The sequence below is a fragment of the Saimiri boliviensis genome, chromosome 11 (genome assembly GCF_048565385.1).
Source record: "Saimiri boliviensis isolate mSaiBol1 chromosome 11, mSaiBol1.pri, whole genome shotgun sequence".
Classification (NCBI taxonomy): domain Eukaryota; kingdom Metazoa; phylum Chordata; class Mammalia; order Primates; family Cebidae; genus Saimiri; species Saimiri boliviensis.
Window position 1 is genome coordinate 19,285,465 of NC_133459.1, and position 18,069 is coordinate 19,303,533.

Genomic DNA, 18,069 nt, shown 5'->3' on the forward strand with positions numbered 1-18,069 from the left:
GATCTAAAACCATAAACACCCTAGAAAACCTAGGCAATACCATTCAGGACATAGGTGTGGGCAAAGACTTCATGACTAAAACACCTAAAGCAATGGCAACAAAAGCCAAAACAGACAAATGGGATCTAATTAAACTAAAGAGCTTCTCCACAGCAAAAGAAACTATCATCAGAGTGAAAAGGCAACCTACAGAATGGGAGAAAATTTTTGCAATCTATCCATCTGACAATGGGCTAATATCCAGAATCTACAAAGAACTTAAACAAATTTACAAGACAATCCCATCAAAAAGTGGTCTAAGGATATGAACAGACACTTCTCAAAAGAAGACATTCATGCAGCTAACAAACATATTTTAAAAAGCTCAACATCACTGGTCATTAGAGAAATGCAAATCAAAACCACATTGAGATACCATCTCATGCCAGTTAGAATGGTGATCATTAAAGTTTAAATTCTAAACCTAGAGCTGTGACTCCAAAGCCACACTTGCTGCTTCAGACTTGAGCCTGCCTAGAATATGTTCTTTCTTCTCCAAATGTGTACTTGCCATTATCTCAGGTCCAACTCAAATTCTATTTACTTTACAAAAGTTTTGTGACTCTTCCACCAACATAGTGTTCTCTTTTTCTTCCAATTTACTTTTTGGTCTGACCATCCATTCAGGCATCAAGATACTCCTACATCACAAAATATCTTTTAAGTAATTTTTTTTTTGGAAATGCTTATTCGCAAAATGGATTTTGAGCTCCTATAAGACAGAAGATGTAACTTTTCCAAACCCCAAAAGACTTACCTACCTTTGATATAGGTAGTCAAAAATATTGGTAGAATGACAGATTTTTGCATTTTCAAAGCTTGTTTCTAATCAGCAAGGCAGGACAACAATGGTTGTAATAATTAAGAAAAAATCCAAACGTTAAAGTACAGACATTTCTGACACAAGTACCTTGGTAACAGTAACAGGAGGAGAAAACACAGATGATACATGGCAGTTTATGACTGTGGGATAGAGGACAATGAACACTAATCAGAAGCTCTTCCGTCTCTCTCTTTCTCTCTCTTTCTCTTTCTCTCTCTCTCTCTCTCTCTCTCTCTGTCTTGCCCTAGATTTGACAGGCTGTAGAGATTAAATGGCTTGAGACAATGAAAACAGAACTTAACAGTTTCTATGATATGAAATTATTAGCTTTAAAATCTTTTGACTACAGAAAAACTATCCTGTCATTTTCACAGAGATTAGAATTAGAATCAATGTGTTTTTAAATTTCAAACTTAAATGTGAAAGTATGTATTTGCTTGCTTTCTATAAGAGACACACAAGGAAAATCTGTCACCCATGATAATAATTTTACATTACTAACTTAAACTTTACTCAATCTTCCTCATGTTGAATGGGCCCATCTCATCCCCATTTCAGTCCAGATTTCATATCCCCTCCAAAGAGAAGTATACATTTTAATAAAGCAAGACTGTCTTCATATAATGAAGATATTATATTAATAAATACTAAAAATATATTCTCCCCTTTATGTTGCCCCAATAACACTTCTGGGAAGAATGTGTAGTGAGGGGAGAATATACCTCTTGAAGATTTCTGGTTTTACTCCTTCCTCTCTTCTTACCGTTACTAGACATCGACACATGTTTGCGTAAGCCACAGAGAAACTGGGTTCATCAATAGCCTTCTCAAAGACCAGGTCAATAACTCCTTTCAGCCGCTCCTCTGTATCAACAGTAAGTCCTGACACTTGCTTCATCAGTTGATTGAACATCTGTGGTGTCAATTTATTTAATATACTTCGAACTTTTCTGAAAAGCTCCTAGAAGGGCCACAAAAAAAGAAAAGAGCATTAAAGTAACTGTGACAATATGAGTGCTTTCTGTAATGATTCATTTTTAAAATAATATTTAAGCTAAACTTCTTCTTCTTCTTTTTTTTTTGAGACGGAGTTTCGCTCTTGTTACCCAGGCTGGAGTGCAATGGCGCGATCTCGGCTCACCGCAACCTCCGCCTCCTGGGTTCAGGCAATTCTCCTGCCTCAGCCTCCCAAGTAGCTGGGATTACAGGCACGTGCCACCATACCCAGCTAATTTTTTGTATTTTTAGTAGAGACGGGGTTTCACCATGTTGACCAGGATGGTCTCAATCTCTCGACCTCGTGATCCACCCGCCTCGGCCTCCCAAAGTGCTGGGATTACAGGCTTGAGCCACCGCGCCCGGCCTAAGCTAAACTTCTTAAATTATTAACAAGGACTGTGGACTAAATTGTTAACAAGGACTGTGGACTAGTCATAGAAATAATCTATTTTAAAAAATAGTCGCCAGGTGCGGTGGCTCAAGCCTGTAATCCCAGCACTTTGGGAGGCCGAGGCGGGTGGATCAGGAGGTCGAGAGATCGAGACCATCCTGGTCAACATGGTGAAACCCCGTCTCTACTAAAAATACAAAAAACTAGCTGGGCGTGGTGGCATGTGCCTGTAATCCCAGCTACTCAGGAGGCTGAGGCAGGAGAATTGCCTGAGCCCAGGAGGCGGAGGTTGCGGTGAGCCGAGATCGCGCCATTGCACTCCAGCCTGGGTAACAAGAGCGAAACTCCGCCTCAAAAAAAAAAAAAAAAGAAAGAAAAAATAATAATAATAAAAATAAAAAATAAAAAAAATAAAAAATAGTCAAAAATGACACTATCTTCTTTTCACTACTGAGTAGAATTTTAGGAATTGGTATATACACACTTAGCTAGTGGGAACATAATTTGTTAATGTTTCTAAGGGCAATTTGACAATGTGTATCAAAAGCTTTAAAATTGTGTATGTAATCTTTGAACCAGTAATTATACTTTTTCAAATGTATTTATGGCTGGGTGAGGTGGCTCACACCTGTAATCTCAGCACTTTGGAAGGCCAAGGCAGGTGGATCACCTGAGGTCAGGAGTTCAAGACCAGTCTAACCAACATAAAGAAACTCCGTTTCTACTTAGAAAAAAAAAAAAAAAAAAGCAAAATTAGCCACGTGTGGTGGCGCATGCCTGTAATCCCCCCTGCTCAGGAGCCTGAGGCAGGAGAATCACTTGAACCCTGGAAGGCAAAGGTTGTGGTAAGCCAAGATCGCACCATTGCACTCCAGCCTGGGCAACAAGAGCAAAACTCTGTCTCCTAAAAAAAAAAAAGAAATATATCTATATTTAGAGATAGGTAAAAATATTTTGCGCCGGGCGTGGTAGCTCAAGCCTGTAATCCCAGCACTTTGGGAGGCAGAGGCGGGTGGATCACAAAGTCAAGAGATCGAGACCATCCTGGTCAACATAGTGAAACCCCGTCTCTACTAAAAATACAAAAAATTAGCTAGGCATGGTGGCGCATGCCTGTAATCCCAGCTACTCAGGAGGCTGAGGCAGGAGAATTGCCTGAACCCAGGAGGCGGAGGTTGCAGTGAGCCGAGATCGCGCCATTGCACTCCAGCCTGGGTAACAAGAGCGAAACTCCGTCTAAAAAAAAAAAAAAAAAAAAAAATTTAGCTACACTAATTTCCATCATAATCCTTTATAGAAAATAACTTCAATGTAAAAAAACAGAAATTTGTCTAAATTATGGCATAATATAAATAATGGTATGAAATACTATGCAGGAGTCTTTTAAAATAATGTTTTAAAAACTCTAAAAAAAAAAAAAATAGGACTAGAAGAGACCTTCCTAGACTAGTAAAAAGAGAGCTACAACTCCACTTAATGGTGAAAGGCAAAATGATTTTTGTCCCTAAGACTGAGAATAAGGCAAAAAATGTTTCTTCTCACCATTCCCATTCAATGCCATACTAGAGGTCCTAATCGATGCAATAAAGCAAAGAAAAAGCAATAAAAGGTAGGTAGATTGTAAAGGAAAAAATAAAACTTTCTGCAGAAAAGGTAGTTGTCTACATAGACAATCATAAGGAATCTACAAAAAGACTAGAATAAATCAGTTTAGCAATTGTAGGATACAATGTCAAAATGCAAACATCGACTGTATTTCTAAATATTAGAAATAAATAACCAGAATTAATTATTTTAAAAGTATCATTTATAGCAACACCAAAATCTGTAAGATATTTAGCTAAAAAACTAACAAAAGTTCAGGTGTGGTAGCTCACATCTGTAATCCCAACACTTTGGGAGCTCAAGATAGGTGGATCACTTGAAGCCAGGGGTTCAAGAGCAGCCTGGCTAAGACGGCAAAACCCCATCTCTACTAAAAATACAAAAATTAGCTGGGTGTGGAAATGTATGCCTGTAATCCCAGCTACTCAGGAGGCTGAGGCAGAAGAATCACTTGAACCTGGGAGGCAGAGGCTGCAGCGATTGCACCATTGCACTGCAGCTTGGGCAACAGAGTGAGACTCTGTCTCAAAAAAAAAAAAAAAAAAAAAAAAAAAAGATGGAAAAAATATGAAAACTATAAATCACTGATGAAGAAAATCAAAGAGGACTGAAATAAGTGAAGATACATATGATGTTCATGTATTAGAAGAGATTCACTATTAAGAGGTCAGTTTTCCCGAAAGTGATCTATGGATGTATCATAATCCAATTTCTAATAGGGCCTTTTTTTGTTTTGGGTAGAAAACAAGGAGCTGATTCTACAGTTTATACAAAAAGACACACACACACACACACACACACACACACACACACACACACACGACCCTGGAAGAGTCTAAACAATTTTGAAGAAAAAAAAAAGTTGGAGAATTGAATTCACACAACCAGATTTCAAAACTTACTATATAAAGACAGTGTGGGCCAGAGGATAGACACATAGCTTGATGAAGAATGTAGAGTCTAGAAATAGACTCACACATATATGATGAACTGCTTTTCAACAAAGATGCCAAAAAATTTCAATGGAGAAAAGATAATCTTTTCAACAAATGGTGCTGGGACAAATGGACATTCACAAGAAAGGGGAAATATAGAACCCTGACCTATTATCTTGTACAAAACTTGTAACCTTGTACAAAACTCAACTAAAACTGGACCACAGAACTATATGTGAAACCTAAATCTATAAACTTCTAGAAGACAATATAGTAGAAAAGCATTGTTTCCTTGGGTTTATGCAAATATTTCTTAGATATGACAGCCAAAGCACAATCATGAATGAAAAGGTTGATTAATTCAATATTATCAAAATTAGAAACAGACTGGGTACGGTGGTGCGCGCCTGTAATCCCAGCACTTTGGGAGGCTGGGCTGGGTGAAATGTTTGAGCTCAGGAGTTTGAGACTAGCCTGGGCAACATGGTGAAACCCTGTCCCTACAAAATATATAAAAATCAGCTGAGCAGAGTGGCACACACCTGTAGTCCCAGCTACTTAGGAGACTTAGGTGGGAGGATCGCCTGAGCCAGGGGAACTGAGGTTGCAGTGAGCCAGGATAACATCACTGCACTCCAGCCTGGGGACAAAGTGAGACTCTGTCTCAAATAAAATAAAATAAAATAAAATTAAAATAAAAACAAAAACAACTGCTCTGGGAAGACACTGTTGAAAGAATGAAAAAAGGCCGGGTACAGTGGCTCATGCCTATAATTCCAGCTCTTTGGAAGGCAGAGGACGGCAGACTGCTTGAGCTCAGGAGTTTCAAGAACAGCCTGGGCAACATGGCAAAACCTTACTTCTACAAAAAATAAAAAAATTAGCTTGGTGTGTAGTGAGCACCTATAGTCCTAGCTACTTGTGGGGCTGAGGTAGAAGGATCACTTGCGCCTGGGAGGTCAAAGCTGCAGTGAGCCGAGATCATGCTTCTGCACTCCAGCATGGGTGACAAAGCAAGAACCTGTCTCTAAAACAAAATTATATAGACACACACACACACACACACACACACACACACACACACACACATATAAAATCATTTATTGGCTGGGCCACAGGAGCTCATGCCTCCACTTTGGGAGGCCAAGGCAGGAGGACTGCAAGAAGCCAGGAGTTCAAGACCAGCTTGGGAAACACTGTCTCTAAAAAATTTTTAGGCTGGGTGCAGTGGCTCATGCCTGTAATTACAGCACTTTGGGAGGCTAAGGCAGGTGGATCACTGAGGTCAGGAGCTCATGCCTGTAATTACAGCACTTTGGGAGGCTAAGGCAGGTGGATCACTGAGGTCAGGAGTTCAAGACCAGCCTGGTCAACATGGTAAACCCCATCTCTACTAAAAATATTTAAAAAATTTAGCCAGGTATAGTGGTGCATGCCTGTAGTCCCAGCTACTTGGGAGGCTGAGGCAGGAGAATCGCTTGAACACAGGAGGTGGAGGTTGTAGTGAGTTGAGATTGTGCCACTGCACTCCAGCCTGGGCAACACAGAAGACACACCTCAAAAAAAAGAAAGAAAGAAAAAAAAAACAACACACAAAACAAACAAAACAAATTTTTTTTTTTTAAACAAATTAGCCAGTTATGGTGGTGCATGCCTATAGTTCTAGCTACTTGGGAGGGTGAAGAGGGAGAAACACCTGAGCCCAGTAGGTTGGTGCTTCAGCAAGACATCATCGTGCCACTGCACTCCAGCCTGGGCAACAGATTGAGACCCTCTTTCCAAAAAAAAAAAAAAGAAAAAAAAAAAAAAAGAAATGCCTAGGCATGGTAGCTCATGCCTGTAATCCCAGCAATTGGGAGGCTAAGGCAGGAAGACTGCTTGAGCTCAGGAGTTCAAGACCAGCCTGGCCAATGGAGTGAGGCAAAAAAAAAAAAACCAGAAAAATTTATCAGGCATGGTGGCACATGCCTGTTGTTCCAGATACTTGAGAGGCTGAAGTGAGAGGATCACTTGAGCCCAGCAGGTCAAGGCTGCAATGAGCCACTGCACCTGAGCCTTGGTGACAGAGTGAAACCCTGTCTCCAAAAAAAAAAAAAAAAATCATTTCACTATAACAAATGTTTAGCTAATGTCCACTAAATTCTGTGTTAGGTGCAAATGAAGCACAAAGCACAGTTATTGCTTTACACAGAATCAAAATCTAGTTGCAGGGACAATATATTTAAAAACAAAGCGATAAAGCAAGTACTAGGTTTGATTAGAGACCAGAAAGAGGAGTTGTTTCGGTACATGAGATCAGAGGCACTGGATTAGTCGAGGAATGCCTTTACGAGGAAATGAGAATTGGACCAGATTATAAAGGACAGAAAGAGCTGGCTAAGGGGAAGAAAAAAAATGAAGTACATATTTTATGAAGGAGAAAACATTTGAGGAAGGAACTGTTAATGAGAATGTTCTAGCTTGTAAATTTAGAGAACAAGCTGGAAATATCAGAGGTCTAGTTTTCACTGGTTGTGAGCAAAAACTGCATATTAAATGTTACATTAAAAAGCTTGAATAGAAAGACAAACATCAGTGTTTCAGGTAGACGACTCAGACAGCATCAGTAGAAATGCTGTAATAGAGGAGAAAGAAGAGAGAGAATGCAGGGGATCCTACGAGTAGACGCCTAGACATGTCCTGAGCAATGATTTCCTAGAAATGCTTCAAGAAGATGATGTTTTATGATACAAGAAGAATAAAGTCATCTTCAGTGGTCATTCATAATGTTGATTTAATATAGTAGTAGGAACATAAAGGAGGGCAACAAAGCAAGTCCATATTGAAAAGAAAGTGCCAAGAAGAAGAAGGTTGTACTGGCTCTGAAAAAGAATTTTAATAATTCTCCATTGGATTTGTTGTATCTACTTACTAAAGAAAATCTGTTAATTAATGCTGCCTCACATCAAGATAATTATTCTGTTTCTGAAATAAGAATTAATTATGGAGAGAACTCTTGTTATAGAGTAAACAGAAGCAGGTAACAACAACTGGACTATTTAGTATCTTTCATGATGCTTGACAACTTTTGAAGCTTTAGTTTCTTCATATGAAGAAAAGGATAACATCTATTTCCTAATTAGGTACAGTAAGAATTTAATAAAAGAAAGCATTAATCCAAGTGCCTTACATACATCTTCACTGTCAATGATGAAGATTCAGTAGGAAGTTTTAACTATATTATAGGCCATTTAGGCCCATGATCATTAAGCATTTCTCAGGGAGATTGGAGAGAGGGATATGGAAGGCATGTTTTTTTTCCAAAAAAGGTTGAGATATGTTGAAATGGATAAAAATGCAGGGACTTTATCTCAGTTTTTGTGGAAAAGGATATCCTTAGGACCCTGTGGCAAATGTTTGGGGACAACCATGACAGAGATAAACAAAAGCAAGCTACCAATTAGAGTCTGACAGCACGGCTAGTTGATGGATGACTTCATCTTCATCTTTGCTTTGTATAAACTACTCTGTGGGTTAGCTTATTTACTGAACAAATTATTTACTGAGAATCTACTCTCTATGACATTGGTCCCCAACCTTTTGGCACTAGGAACTGGTTTGCTGGAAGACAATTTTTCTAGAGACCAGGGTTGGGGGTGGGGTTAAGGGGGGAAGAGGAAAGTGGTTTTTGAGATAAAATTTTCTACCTCAGATCATCAGGCATTAGATTCTCATAAGGAGCGTGCCACCTAGATCACCTACATGTGCAGTTCACAATAGGGTTCTGCTCCTATGAGAATCTAGTGCTGCCAATGATCTGACAGGAGGCGGAGCTCAGGTGGTAATGCTCTCTTGCCATCACTCACCTTCTGCTAGGTGGCCCAGTTCCTAACAGACCCCAGACTGGTACTGGGGGTTGGGTATCCCCGGTTTTCTGAGGCTCCGTGATGGTACAGAATCAAAAAGATAGACGTCTAAGGCGCATCTTCATCTCAGGAACATCATACTGAGCACTTAACCAAACTCCAAGAACCACACCAAATGGTTTATATCATTTCATTTAATCGTCACAGTGGCCCTATGAGGCACTCAATATTTGTAACTTCATTTTATTGAGATTAAGAACCTGTCTAACAGTCATGAGTCTGCCTCCAGAGCTGGAACTTTGAACTGCCACACTCAACTGTTCATGGTGAGAGAAAAGATATATAAGGAATCAAGATGCTGAAAAGTTAGTCTGTGATCTGTGATGCCAAGCTTAAAATTCATAAGTGTGAATTTTAAGAGACTCCAGTTTTGGTGCCTAGAAGCAAAAACATCTGAAGTAGCAGAGGTAACCCAGGGATAGAAATTGACATTGTGTATAAATCAAAAGATGAATAAGGCCTTTATATAACCTGATATACAAATATTAATTTTGTGTCAATAAAACAAATCCATTCAATTTACCCTTGTAGTTCTGAGGGCATGATATGCATAAAAAGATTCAAAGAATTAAAACTTTATTATAGAAGACTCCAAAACAAGATGAGCTTCTAAATTCTCGCTCATTAGCAATGAAGGCCTGACAAGGAACACAGCAATGTAATAATTAGGATAAATAAATAAAGAGACTCAATCACCGAAAATCTAAAAACTGCATTTTTAAGAAAAGCAAATATTAACTTAAGCCTGAATTACATAGGTCTATGACACACGAACCCTCTAGACCTGATAACTTATCTGAACAAAACACACAGAAAGCAATTTCAAGAGAAAACAGTAGGTTGCTGGCATCCATAATGGCTTTTAGAATAATTCTTTTAATAGGAAAGCATTATAAAAAATCTTAAACTGATTAGCTCTACATATATTAGCAAAGTAAAATAAGTTAAAACAAAATCAATGTAATTTCAAAACAGTGTTAGGATATGCTTCTGTTCTCACCTGGGTTTTAATGTTTTCAGGATCATCAGCTTGGCTGTCTCGTTTTTGGCTGGGCTTCCAGGCATTTTCTGCCTTTTTCAGGTGTACATCTTCTTTTACAGAAACTGTGATGATCTTTCTGGGTTCTCTTCTTTGGCCAGGTTGAGATCTTCGTGGTCCAACATTCAACAACTAGGATAAGAATATTATAGGTATTCAGAGTACTTACAATTTATTGTTTTTGCTGTGCTGTTCAAGTCAAGCCTGATGACCACACCAAACAATGCTAGCTGCAAAGACTGGGTATTAGGCACTCAAGCCGGATGTAATCTTTTGGGGGGTAAAGAAAACAACCCCAGAATACCATCAATGTAATTTCTCCACCACTACAATTTTTGAACAAGTGCTCCTAAATGAGACAAAGTGACAGAAAATGATGTTTGACAAAGCTGTTATTTCTAATGAGAAAGATTACTCCTAATTGAAGTTTTACATTTTATTAGTTGCCTAACTATGGACTGCTCACTTCAATAATTACAAAATTCACAGGTAGTTACCATCATAGTTACAAATCTGCTAAAATTGGGTTTACACTCCCAGGGGAAAATGCAAATATAATGTCACCACTAAGCTTTACTGTAGATCATGAAAGATCCCACTCATTGGGTGCGGTGGCTCAAACCTGTAAGACCAGCACTTTGAGAGGTTAAGGCGGGGGGAGTCACCTGAGGTCAGGAGTTTGAGATCAGCATGGAGAAACCCTGTGTCTATAAAAATACAAAATTAGCCAGGCATGGTAGTGCATGCTTGTAATTCCAGCTACTTGGGAGGCTGAGGCAAGGGAAGCACTTGAACCAGGGAGGTGGAGGTTCCGTGAGCCAAAATTGCATCACTGCACTCCAGCTTGGGCAACAAGAGTGAAACTTCATCTCATAAATAAATAAATAAATAAATAAATAAATGAAGAAGAAGAAAAATATCCCGCTCAATATGCTGGGTCAGAAATACTAAAATAAGCCCATTACTTATAATCAATGAGGGTCAAACTACTCCCTGAAAAAAAAGTCTTCCTTTTATTTCTCAGCTCTGTTTCTGCTGGATTCCCATTATACTCTTCGGTTAAAACCAATGTATGTTTCCATGTTATCATGGCAGGACACTAAGTAGAGATAACAAAGTAAGTTAAAAATTGCATTTTGTGTATCAAAATAGTCACAATAATTACTATCTTAAATGCTTGGAAATCATTTTTCAAGGTTAAACATTTGGGTTGATACTAAGCTCTGCTACCTTCAAGCAGACCTGCTGCATGTTGACAACCTTTACTTTTTCTGATATACCATTCTTTTAGTGCAAAAATCAAATATTGCCATCAGATTTTTGTTTTTCTTCGAGTTGCACTAAAGGGCTATCCATTAGATTTCAAGAGAGAATAAAAACTTCACACAAAACATACATAGATGAGAATCATTTCTCACTTAAGACCCCAATGCTGTCCTTTTGAATTCATGTAACACTTCGGAGAAAGAAGTATAGACTTTAATGTCATTCAATATATAAAAATACAGTTTCTAAGAGATACACAGTCTGGGGCCTAAGCTGATAAGCTCAAACACCTTTACATATCAATCATTCTCAGAATTATTCCTTTATGCTTCACCATCTGCCCCAATTAGAAATGGTAGTATCAAAGATGCATCAGGATCAAAAGTTAGGGTTTCTGCAAAATTTCACACTAATCTTGTCAAATGCATCCAGCTAAGGATACAGTACCGATGATATAATCTCAGACTACTTGATAAACATAAAAAAAAAAAAGAAAGGTCAGATATACCCAGAGGTATGAGACACATTGTATAAGTAAAGGAAATAAAGATCATCAGATTGGAAAAATACCAACAGGGAACAGCTGTTAAACCAGACAGTACCACTATATGAACATAAATTGTAACTGAAACTCTAATATGGTAGCACAGACCAAACAATTCTTGTTAGAAAAATGTGGTAACAAAGTAATGCCTAATTTTTATACTTCAGGTTATATTCTAGTGTTGACTTATGTGGGTTAATAAAATTTATTCAATGCTTGGCTAAACCTCAGGTAAACAATTATATCACAAGATATTTAATCCATGGATTTGTACATAGAAACTGTCAAGAACAAATATTTCTGATGCAATGAAAGCAAATCATGTCAAAATCAAATAAGAGCCATAGATGCACATTATGAGACAAAGAAAACATCCATTTCCAACACCTACTGCAAATACCAGTGAATAAATATGCCTTGAGATCTCAATCTGGAAAATGGCCATATGATTTATTCCACATCTCTTTACCTGCCCCAAGACAAATATGTATTAGTTTCAAATGAGCAACAAAGATGTGAGAAACTAACAATAATGCTTCAAAGGAAAAAAAGCTTTAAAAAGCTAACTGATAAACTGTTAGTCCAGGATAAAATGGTAAAACTTATAACCCAGGGGAAAGTACCCAAGAAAAATCTAAAAATTGTAATTGTATCTCTGGTTATAACTAAGATAAAGACACTGTTCTCAAATATTTTTCTAGGTATTCTGAGTACTCAATAGATCTACTATACTTATAAATTCTTAGTATGTTCAATTAATCAATCTCTAATGTGCCCATATTTATACTCTGAGAATGAATTCACTGTTTGGAATAGCAATCCCTGGAAAACTGGTGTAGTGAAAAAAAGAAGCAGATTAGAAGAGAAAAGAATCAAACTCTAGGCCAAATCTATGTATGAGCAAAGTTACTGTAAGCAAGTCTGTTAATTTTGTTGCGTTTAAGCTTTCTCATATATACAATGCCAGTCCTACCTAAACACGTTATTGTGAGGATTATAGGATACAAACCATGTAAGAAAAAGAAAACCCTAAAAACTATGTTATCATCATCAATACCAAAGGATCAAAAGGAACATTTTAAAAAGTACTACATAAATTTAAGCATTTCATGTCCCTTTTTGTGTATGTAAAACTTAATACAAATAATCAAATTTATGGTATCTTTCAGAAGTAGCAACACATGATGAATGATTTATATACTAAACACACAAAACATCTAGGATCCTGAGCTAAGAGTATGGGGTATACAAAAAGAAATGACACCTGGTTTCTTTCTTTGAAAGACAGTACTTTAAGGAACTTTAACCTATGATGTGCTCAAGGTCCACAATATCAAAACTAAAATGAATTCTTAAAGTTTGGGACTGACTAGTAAGCCATTTTTTTTTTCAGGTAACATTAAAGTTTAAATTTTTTACTCACTGTTTTCAAAAATGTATTAAGAAATTATACCCATCTCTGTTTTGCTATTTAATATACATTATTCCTATCTCATTTGGAGACTATAACCTTAAATTGTACTGCTTACCTGGATAATCAAAGAAAATAGAACCAATATACACTTAAAATTTTAAAAAAGGAAGACAACCAAGTGTTCCTTTAAAGGAAGACTTTACTCCTGGGATTTTTCTTTGCTCCTAGGATTTTTATGATTGATCAGTTTATCTCAAAAGTGTCTTCCCTAGGTCCAATGCTCCCCTTAAGATATATTTTTTGGAGCACTCTCTGTGATATCTGCAAAAAGACTACTAAAACAACTGATGAGTAATTTTATTTTAAAATAACTAAAGACATTATATTTCATAGTAATTGCTAACAGATATGCACTTTACTATCCAGTGAAGGACATTTAGGTTTGAAGACTACGTAGCTGCATTACGACTTTTAAAAACCACTGGCATAAATTAAAAATATTTTATACCAAGTCTGTTGCAGCAAAGTTTTTTTTAATTTTATTTTTGGAGACAGAGTCTCACCATCACCCAGGCTGGAGTGCAGTGGTGTGATCTTGGTTCACTACAACCTCCGTCTCCTGGGTTCAAGCAATTCTTGTGCCTCAGCCTTCTGAGTAGCAGGGATTACGGATATGTACAACCATGCCAGGCTAATTTTTGTACCTTTAATATACACAGTACTTCTAATATAGCCAGGCTGGTCTTGAACTCCTGGCCTCATGTGATCTGCCCACCTCAGCCTCCCAAAGTGCTGGGATTACAGGCATGAGCCACCATGCCCAACCTGTTGCAGAAAAGTTTATACTAGAAGTCATGGCTACTTAAGACATACCATGGGCCCTATTTCATAGATTTTAATATCATTAGGTGATAATTAATTATAAGATAATTTGGAGAACTGGAAAAAGTTATTTGAAGTATGAAATCAAAAACTGCAAAGAGTAGGGGAGGTTGCTTTTTTCCAAACAGCATTATTTTTGTTCTTTTTTTTTTTTTTTTGAGACAGAGCCTTGCTCTGTTGCCCAGGCTTAAGTGCAATGGTGCAATCTTGGCTCACTGCAGCCTCTGCCTCCAACCTCTGCTTCCTAGACTCAGGCAATTCTCCCACCTCTGTCTCCCAAGTAGCTGGCACTACAGGTGTGTGCCATCATGTCCAGCAATTTTTTTTTTTTTTTTTTTGTAGAGACAGGATTTCCCTGTGTTGTTCAGGCTGGTCTTGAATTCCTGGACTCAAGCAATTCACCCACTTTGGCCTCCCAATGTGCTGAAATTACAGGCATGAGCCACCATGCTCAACCATTTTTGTTCTTTTATATGTTGATACTTATGTCCTATGACATTCCCATCTGTATCTACAATATACCAGGGTAAGCTGGGCAAATTAAGTGGAGAATGTCTATTATCTAGGTGACAGGCTGGAAGAATAACTTGTGTTAAGGCTTACATATCAACATTACCCTGAGAGATCAAAATTTCACTTCAAAACTATCTTTTGACACAGGGCAAAACTGCTTAAGAAAAGTAAATTAAATAATTACAGTTGATCTTTCTGAAGCTACTACAAATTCTAGATAACATCTCACTTCCAGTCATATTACTTTGAATGTACCAGAATAACTCATTCATCTGACACATGTAGGTATACAAATGAGTGGGCAAACATGTGCTGTGATAAAGTTACTTTTAAAAATCATTTTCTATTTTCAACAATTTCAAAGAGATATAGCTTATTCTAAACTCACTATATTTCTTTCTGTTACAACTAGTTATTAGCAAACAATGACGAGCAAGCTGGTAGTGAAAAGTGACAAAATACATTGGAAGAGAATTTATACATTTTGTGAGTCACATATGAACAAAATTGAGCAATATACTCAACAAAATTGAGTCACATATGAACAAAATTGAGCAATTACCAGAGATGCTATTATCCACAGAATAATCAAAACAGCATCAACGTTATTTCAAATATTCGGCAAAGCAACGATATAAACCAAAACTAAAATGAACAATAACACAAATATAAATTTCAACATTAAAAAGGGAAATAACGTTAAAAAAAGATATAAAATGGTTTCTAGAAAGCTGCTTTCTAAGACTTTCTGGTGAGGTAACTCAAGATTTAGAAAAATTTTAATTTAGTATTTCCTGAAAATAGATAAATGTGTGAGAAACAGAATATCTCACATATACAAGTCTCTAAAATGGTGATGGTAATAGCTCAATAAACAGTATGCCTCAAATTCAGGAGGTTTTCGTAGTTTTTACAAAGCCTCCAACACACTGTAGGCATTCAAGTATATTCAATCACTGTTTGGTTGCAGGCAAATAATCAAATAATTTAAATATCTACAAAGCGATATTTGTTTTTAGACAATATGGTCTTATTTAAAAGCAGGTTTCAAAAGTTGCCATTCCAGAAATAAAAAGGTGATGGGGAAACAAAAATGTCACCTTACATAAAATAAAGTAACAGAGTGATCTGCAAATGTATATCAAACCCCAAGCTCCTCCAGAATGTTAGATTGATTGTTCTCTATGCCATTCTAATTTGGGGAAAAGAGGTATTCAACATCATTGGCAACTTTCCCCAGGCTTTCTGCAAGTCTACAAAGCATGGAGTAGGCAGAGCCTGCTGAATCCTGGACAGTGCAGTGCCCCAGCATAACTCCATTAGTGATGCCACTTCCACCGCTGAAGAGCCTGCCACTCGGGGTGTAATGGCAATCTGCAGTTTACCAATACTGTACTCTTTTGTACATGTCATTTGTTCAAATTTTGACTTAACACCAATACTAAATAAAAAGAGCGTAACAGAAAATATTACAACACCAGAGAGCATTATTACAAAGAACAAAGTGTTTAGCGCACCCCTAGAGGCAGGCTCTTCATGGGTGGGTGTGACATCGCCAGTGGAGGGCAAGTTGGGGCTTTGTTCTGCTCCAGAATTGGCAATCCATGCCTGCTCTGCACTTTGCAAATCTGTAGAAACAAAGACAAAGACATGATCATTAGCTGAATGTCACCGGAGATTGCCAGTACATCAGGACACCTCAAAATAAAACAGGAAGCTTATCACGGTTAGCTCTCTCTATATATTTTGTGAGATACGGTTTTACTGCTGACCTCAACTGATCCTCCTGCTTTGACCCCACAAAGTGCTGGCATTACAGGCCTGAGCAACCATGCCTGGCCCTAGTTGACCCTATTTTTAAACCTATTCGCAGGTCACTTCAATTGCAAAAATAGGGGACAAAAAAATCAAGACCAAATTAATGCAGACTAGCTTCTTTCAAGTAAAAACAACTCGTGTATTTTTTATTTGCTTTAATATGAGTATGGAAAGGATAGTCTTTGCCTCTTCTTCTTAACTAGAATCAATGAATAAAAGCTGCTCTCTTGCTGTGAGGTAAGATGTCATGGAGTCTGTGCCAGTATCTAACTAAGTGGGTTGTAGGGAACTTGCACTTACAGGTACACCTCTTCCACCAGGTGCCTGCCTTCCAAAATCAGCAAAGGCTGGTGTAAAGTCTGGTCCTCGAGGCAAAATTCGAGGATCCAGAGTTCGCATTGGCAATTTGGGTTGGTTGATCTGCATAAAAAAGCAAAAGAAAGGTTAATACCCGTTCCAGAGCATTCCCTGCCACAAAAGGGAACAAGAATTATGACTCAAAAGTTATGTCAGCTGAAACAGTAAGCACCAGCTTTGGAACCAGCAGAAGTCCAATGGTATCCATGGCAGCTTCTCCTGGGCTACCCTTAGAACCATTAGGCTAAAACAATGGTTTTCTGATAGCCAGGGAATGATTTAGGCCTTCAATTCAGAAGTAGGGGCTATACACAATCAGCAGACTGGCTCACTAGATACTGAGGATCAACTGAATGGCACAGACAAGCTATTTTGAGATCCCCTACATTAGGGTCAAATTTTGGAATTAAAAAGAAAAAAATTCACCAGGATATGCAGCATTTGCCTATAGAAATCCTGCTACGGCTCATTTTAGTTTGGGTGCTGCAGACTTATGGTTAGTAAAGCATGTATTAGGAGTGGACAATAAGTCTTAGAGGAGATGTATTTAATAGGTGATGATTCATTTAAAGTATCACTGTCTGCCTTGTTAATCTGAGATATCTAACTGTGAATAAGCATGTAACCTGACTATGGACAAAGCAAAGTTAAGCAGCTCAGTGAAAAATCAACTAATTAGTGGCCAAAGTCATAAACAGATAAGGTACCAGGACAGGCAGTAATATTTTCTATGAGGATAATCTAATTTAGTGGATATAACACTCAACTTCTGAGGTACTAAAGTAGCCTCAAATTAGCACCATTAACTGATCATTAACTTGTCCTCACATAAGTACTTAGGAAAGAAGAGTTAGATACCATCAACAGAAGTAAAAAGACCTGTTGCTATAAGAAAGTAAAATAATACAAATGACTTCTGGATAAGCAGCTGCCGGACATCTTTGTTAACCCATTTATGCTAGAGGTTGCAAGTTCTTTTTGTGTGAAAAATCAGACCTTGGCGATGACCTGGAGCAGCAGGATATAAATAACTCTTACAAGCTTAGCATTCCAATAATAAAACACTATGTATAAATTGGTTCAGAGGTAGACATGATTCCATAAGATAGTTATTACATTTTTGTTCCTCTACAAAACAAAAATACTTAAAGCTTAGTCATCAGCCCTGGTTTATCTTTGATTTAAATAAAATACTAGTAAATCTGACTTTATTCCTTTTAATTTAGTAAACAAATACTGACTGTACTAATTTTCTGTGCACACATTGAAGAGATGCCTATTTGCACAGATTGGGGAATTAAATCACTGGAAGTATTTATTAGGAAAATTTTGAGATACATATTATTTGAATCATGTTGACGCTCACTTGAGTTTGATCTGTCAAATATCTTCCTAGATTTCTGACCTTTCCTCAGTGCCACTAGAATTCCATAATGAATTTTTAGAACAATGAGGAAAGAGCTCCTTATCAATTTAGCCATGTTTCCCCCAACAAACACAAAATTTTTGTATCACTAGAAAACAGCTATAAGCAGATAA

At 37.5% G+C, this 18,069-nt stretch overlaps 1 protein-coding gene across 32 annotated transcripts in view; it reads right to left on the minus strand.

The window, feature by feature from the left end:
• Positions 1 to 18,069, minus strand: part of EIF4G3 (eukaryotic translation initiation factor 4 gamma 3) — a 371,563-nt gene that overhangs the window by 79,631 nt on the left and 273,863 nt on the right. For 18 of the 32 annotated variants that reach the window (XM_039473805.2, XM_039473817.2, XM_010345495.3 and 15 more), the window contains 4 exons: positions 16,474 to 16,593; positions 15,873 to 15,983; positions 9,698 to 9,868; positions 1,626 to 1,823 (listed from right to left, as the gene is read on the minus strand). In XM_039473805.2, the coding sequence (XP_039329739.1) occupies positions 1,626 to 1,823; positions 9,698 to 9,868; positions 15,873 to 15,983; positions 16,474 to 16,593 (600 nt within the window). The remainder of the gene's footprint in view (positions 1 to 1,625; positions 1,824 to 9,697; positions 9,869 to 15,872; positions 15,984 to 16,473; positions 16,594 to 18,069) is intronic. The other 14 variants (XM_074380218.1, XM_074380217.1, XM_039473813.2 and 11 more) reach the window with 1 other exon arrangement.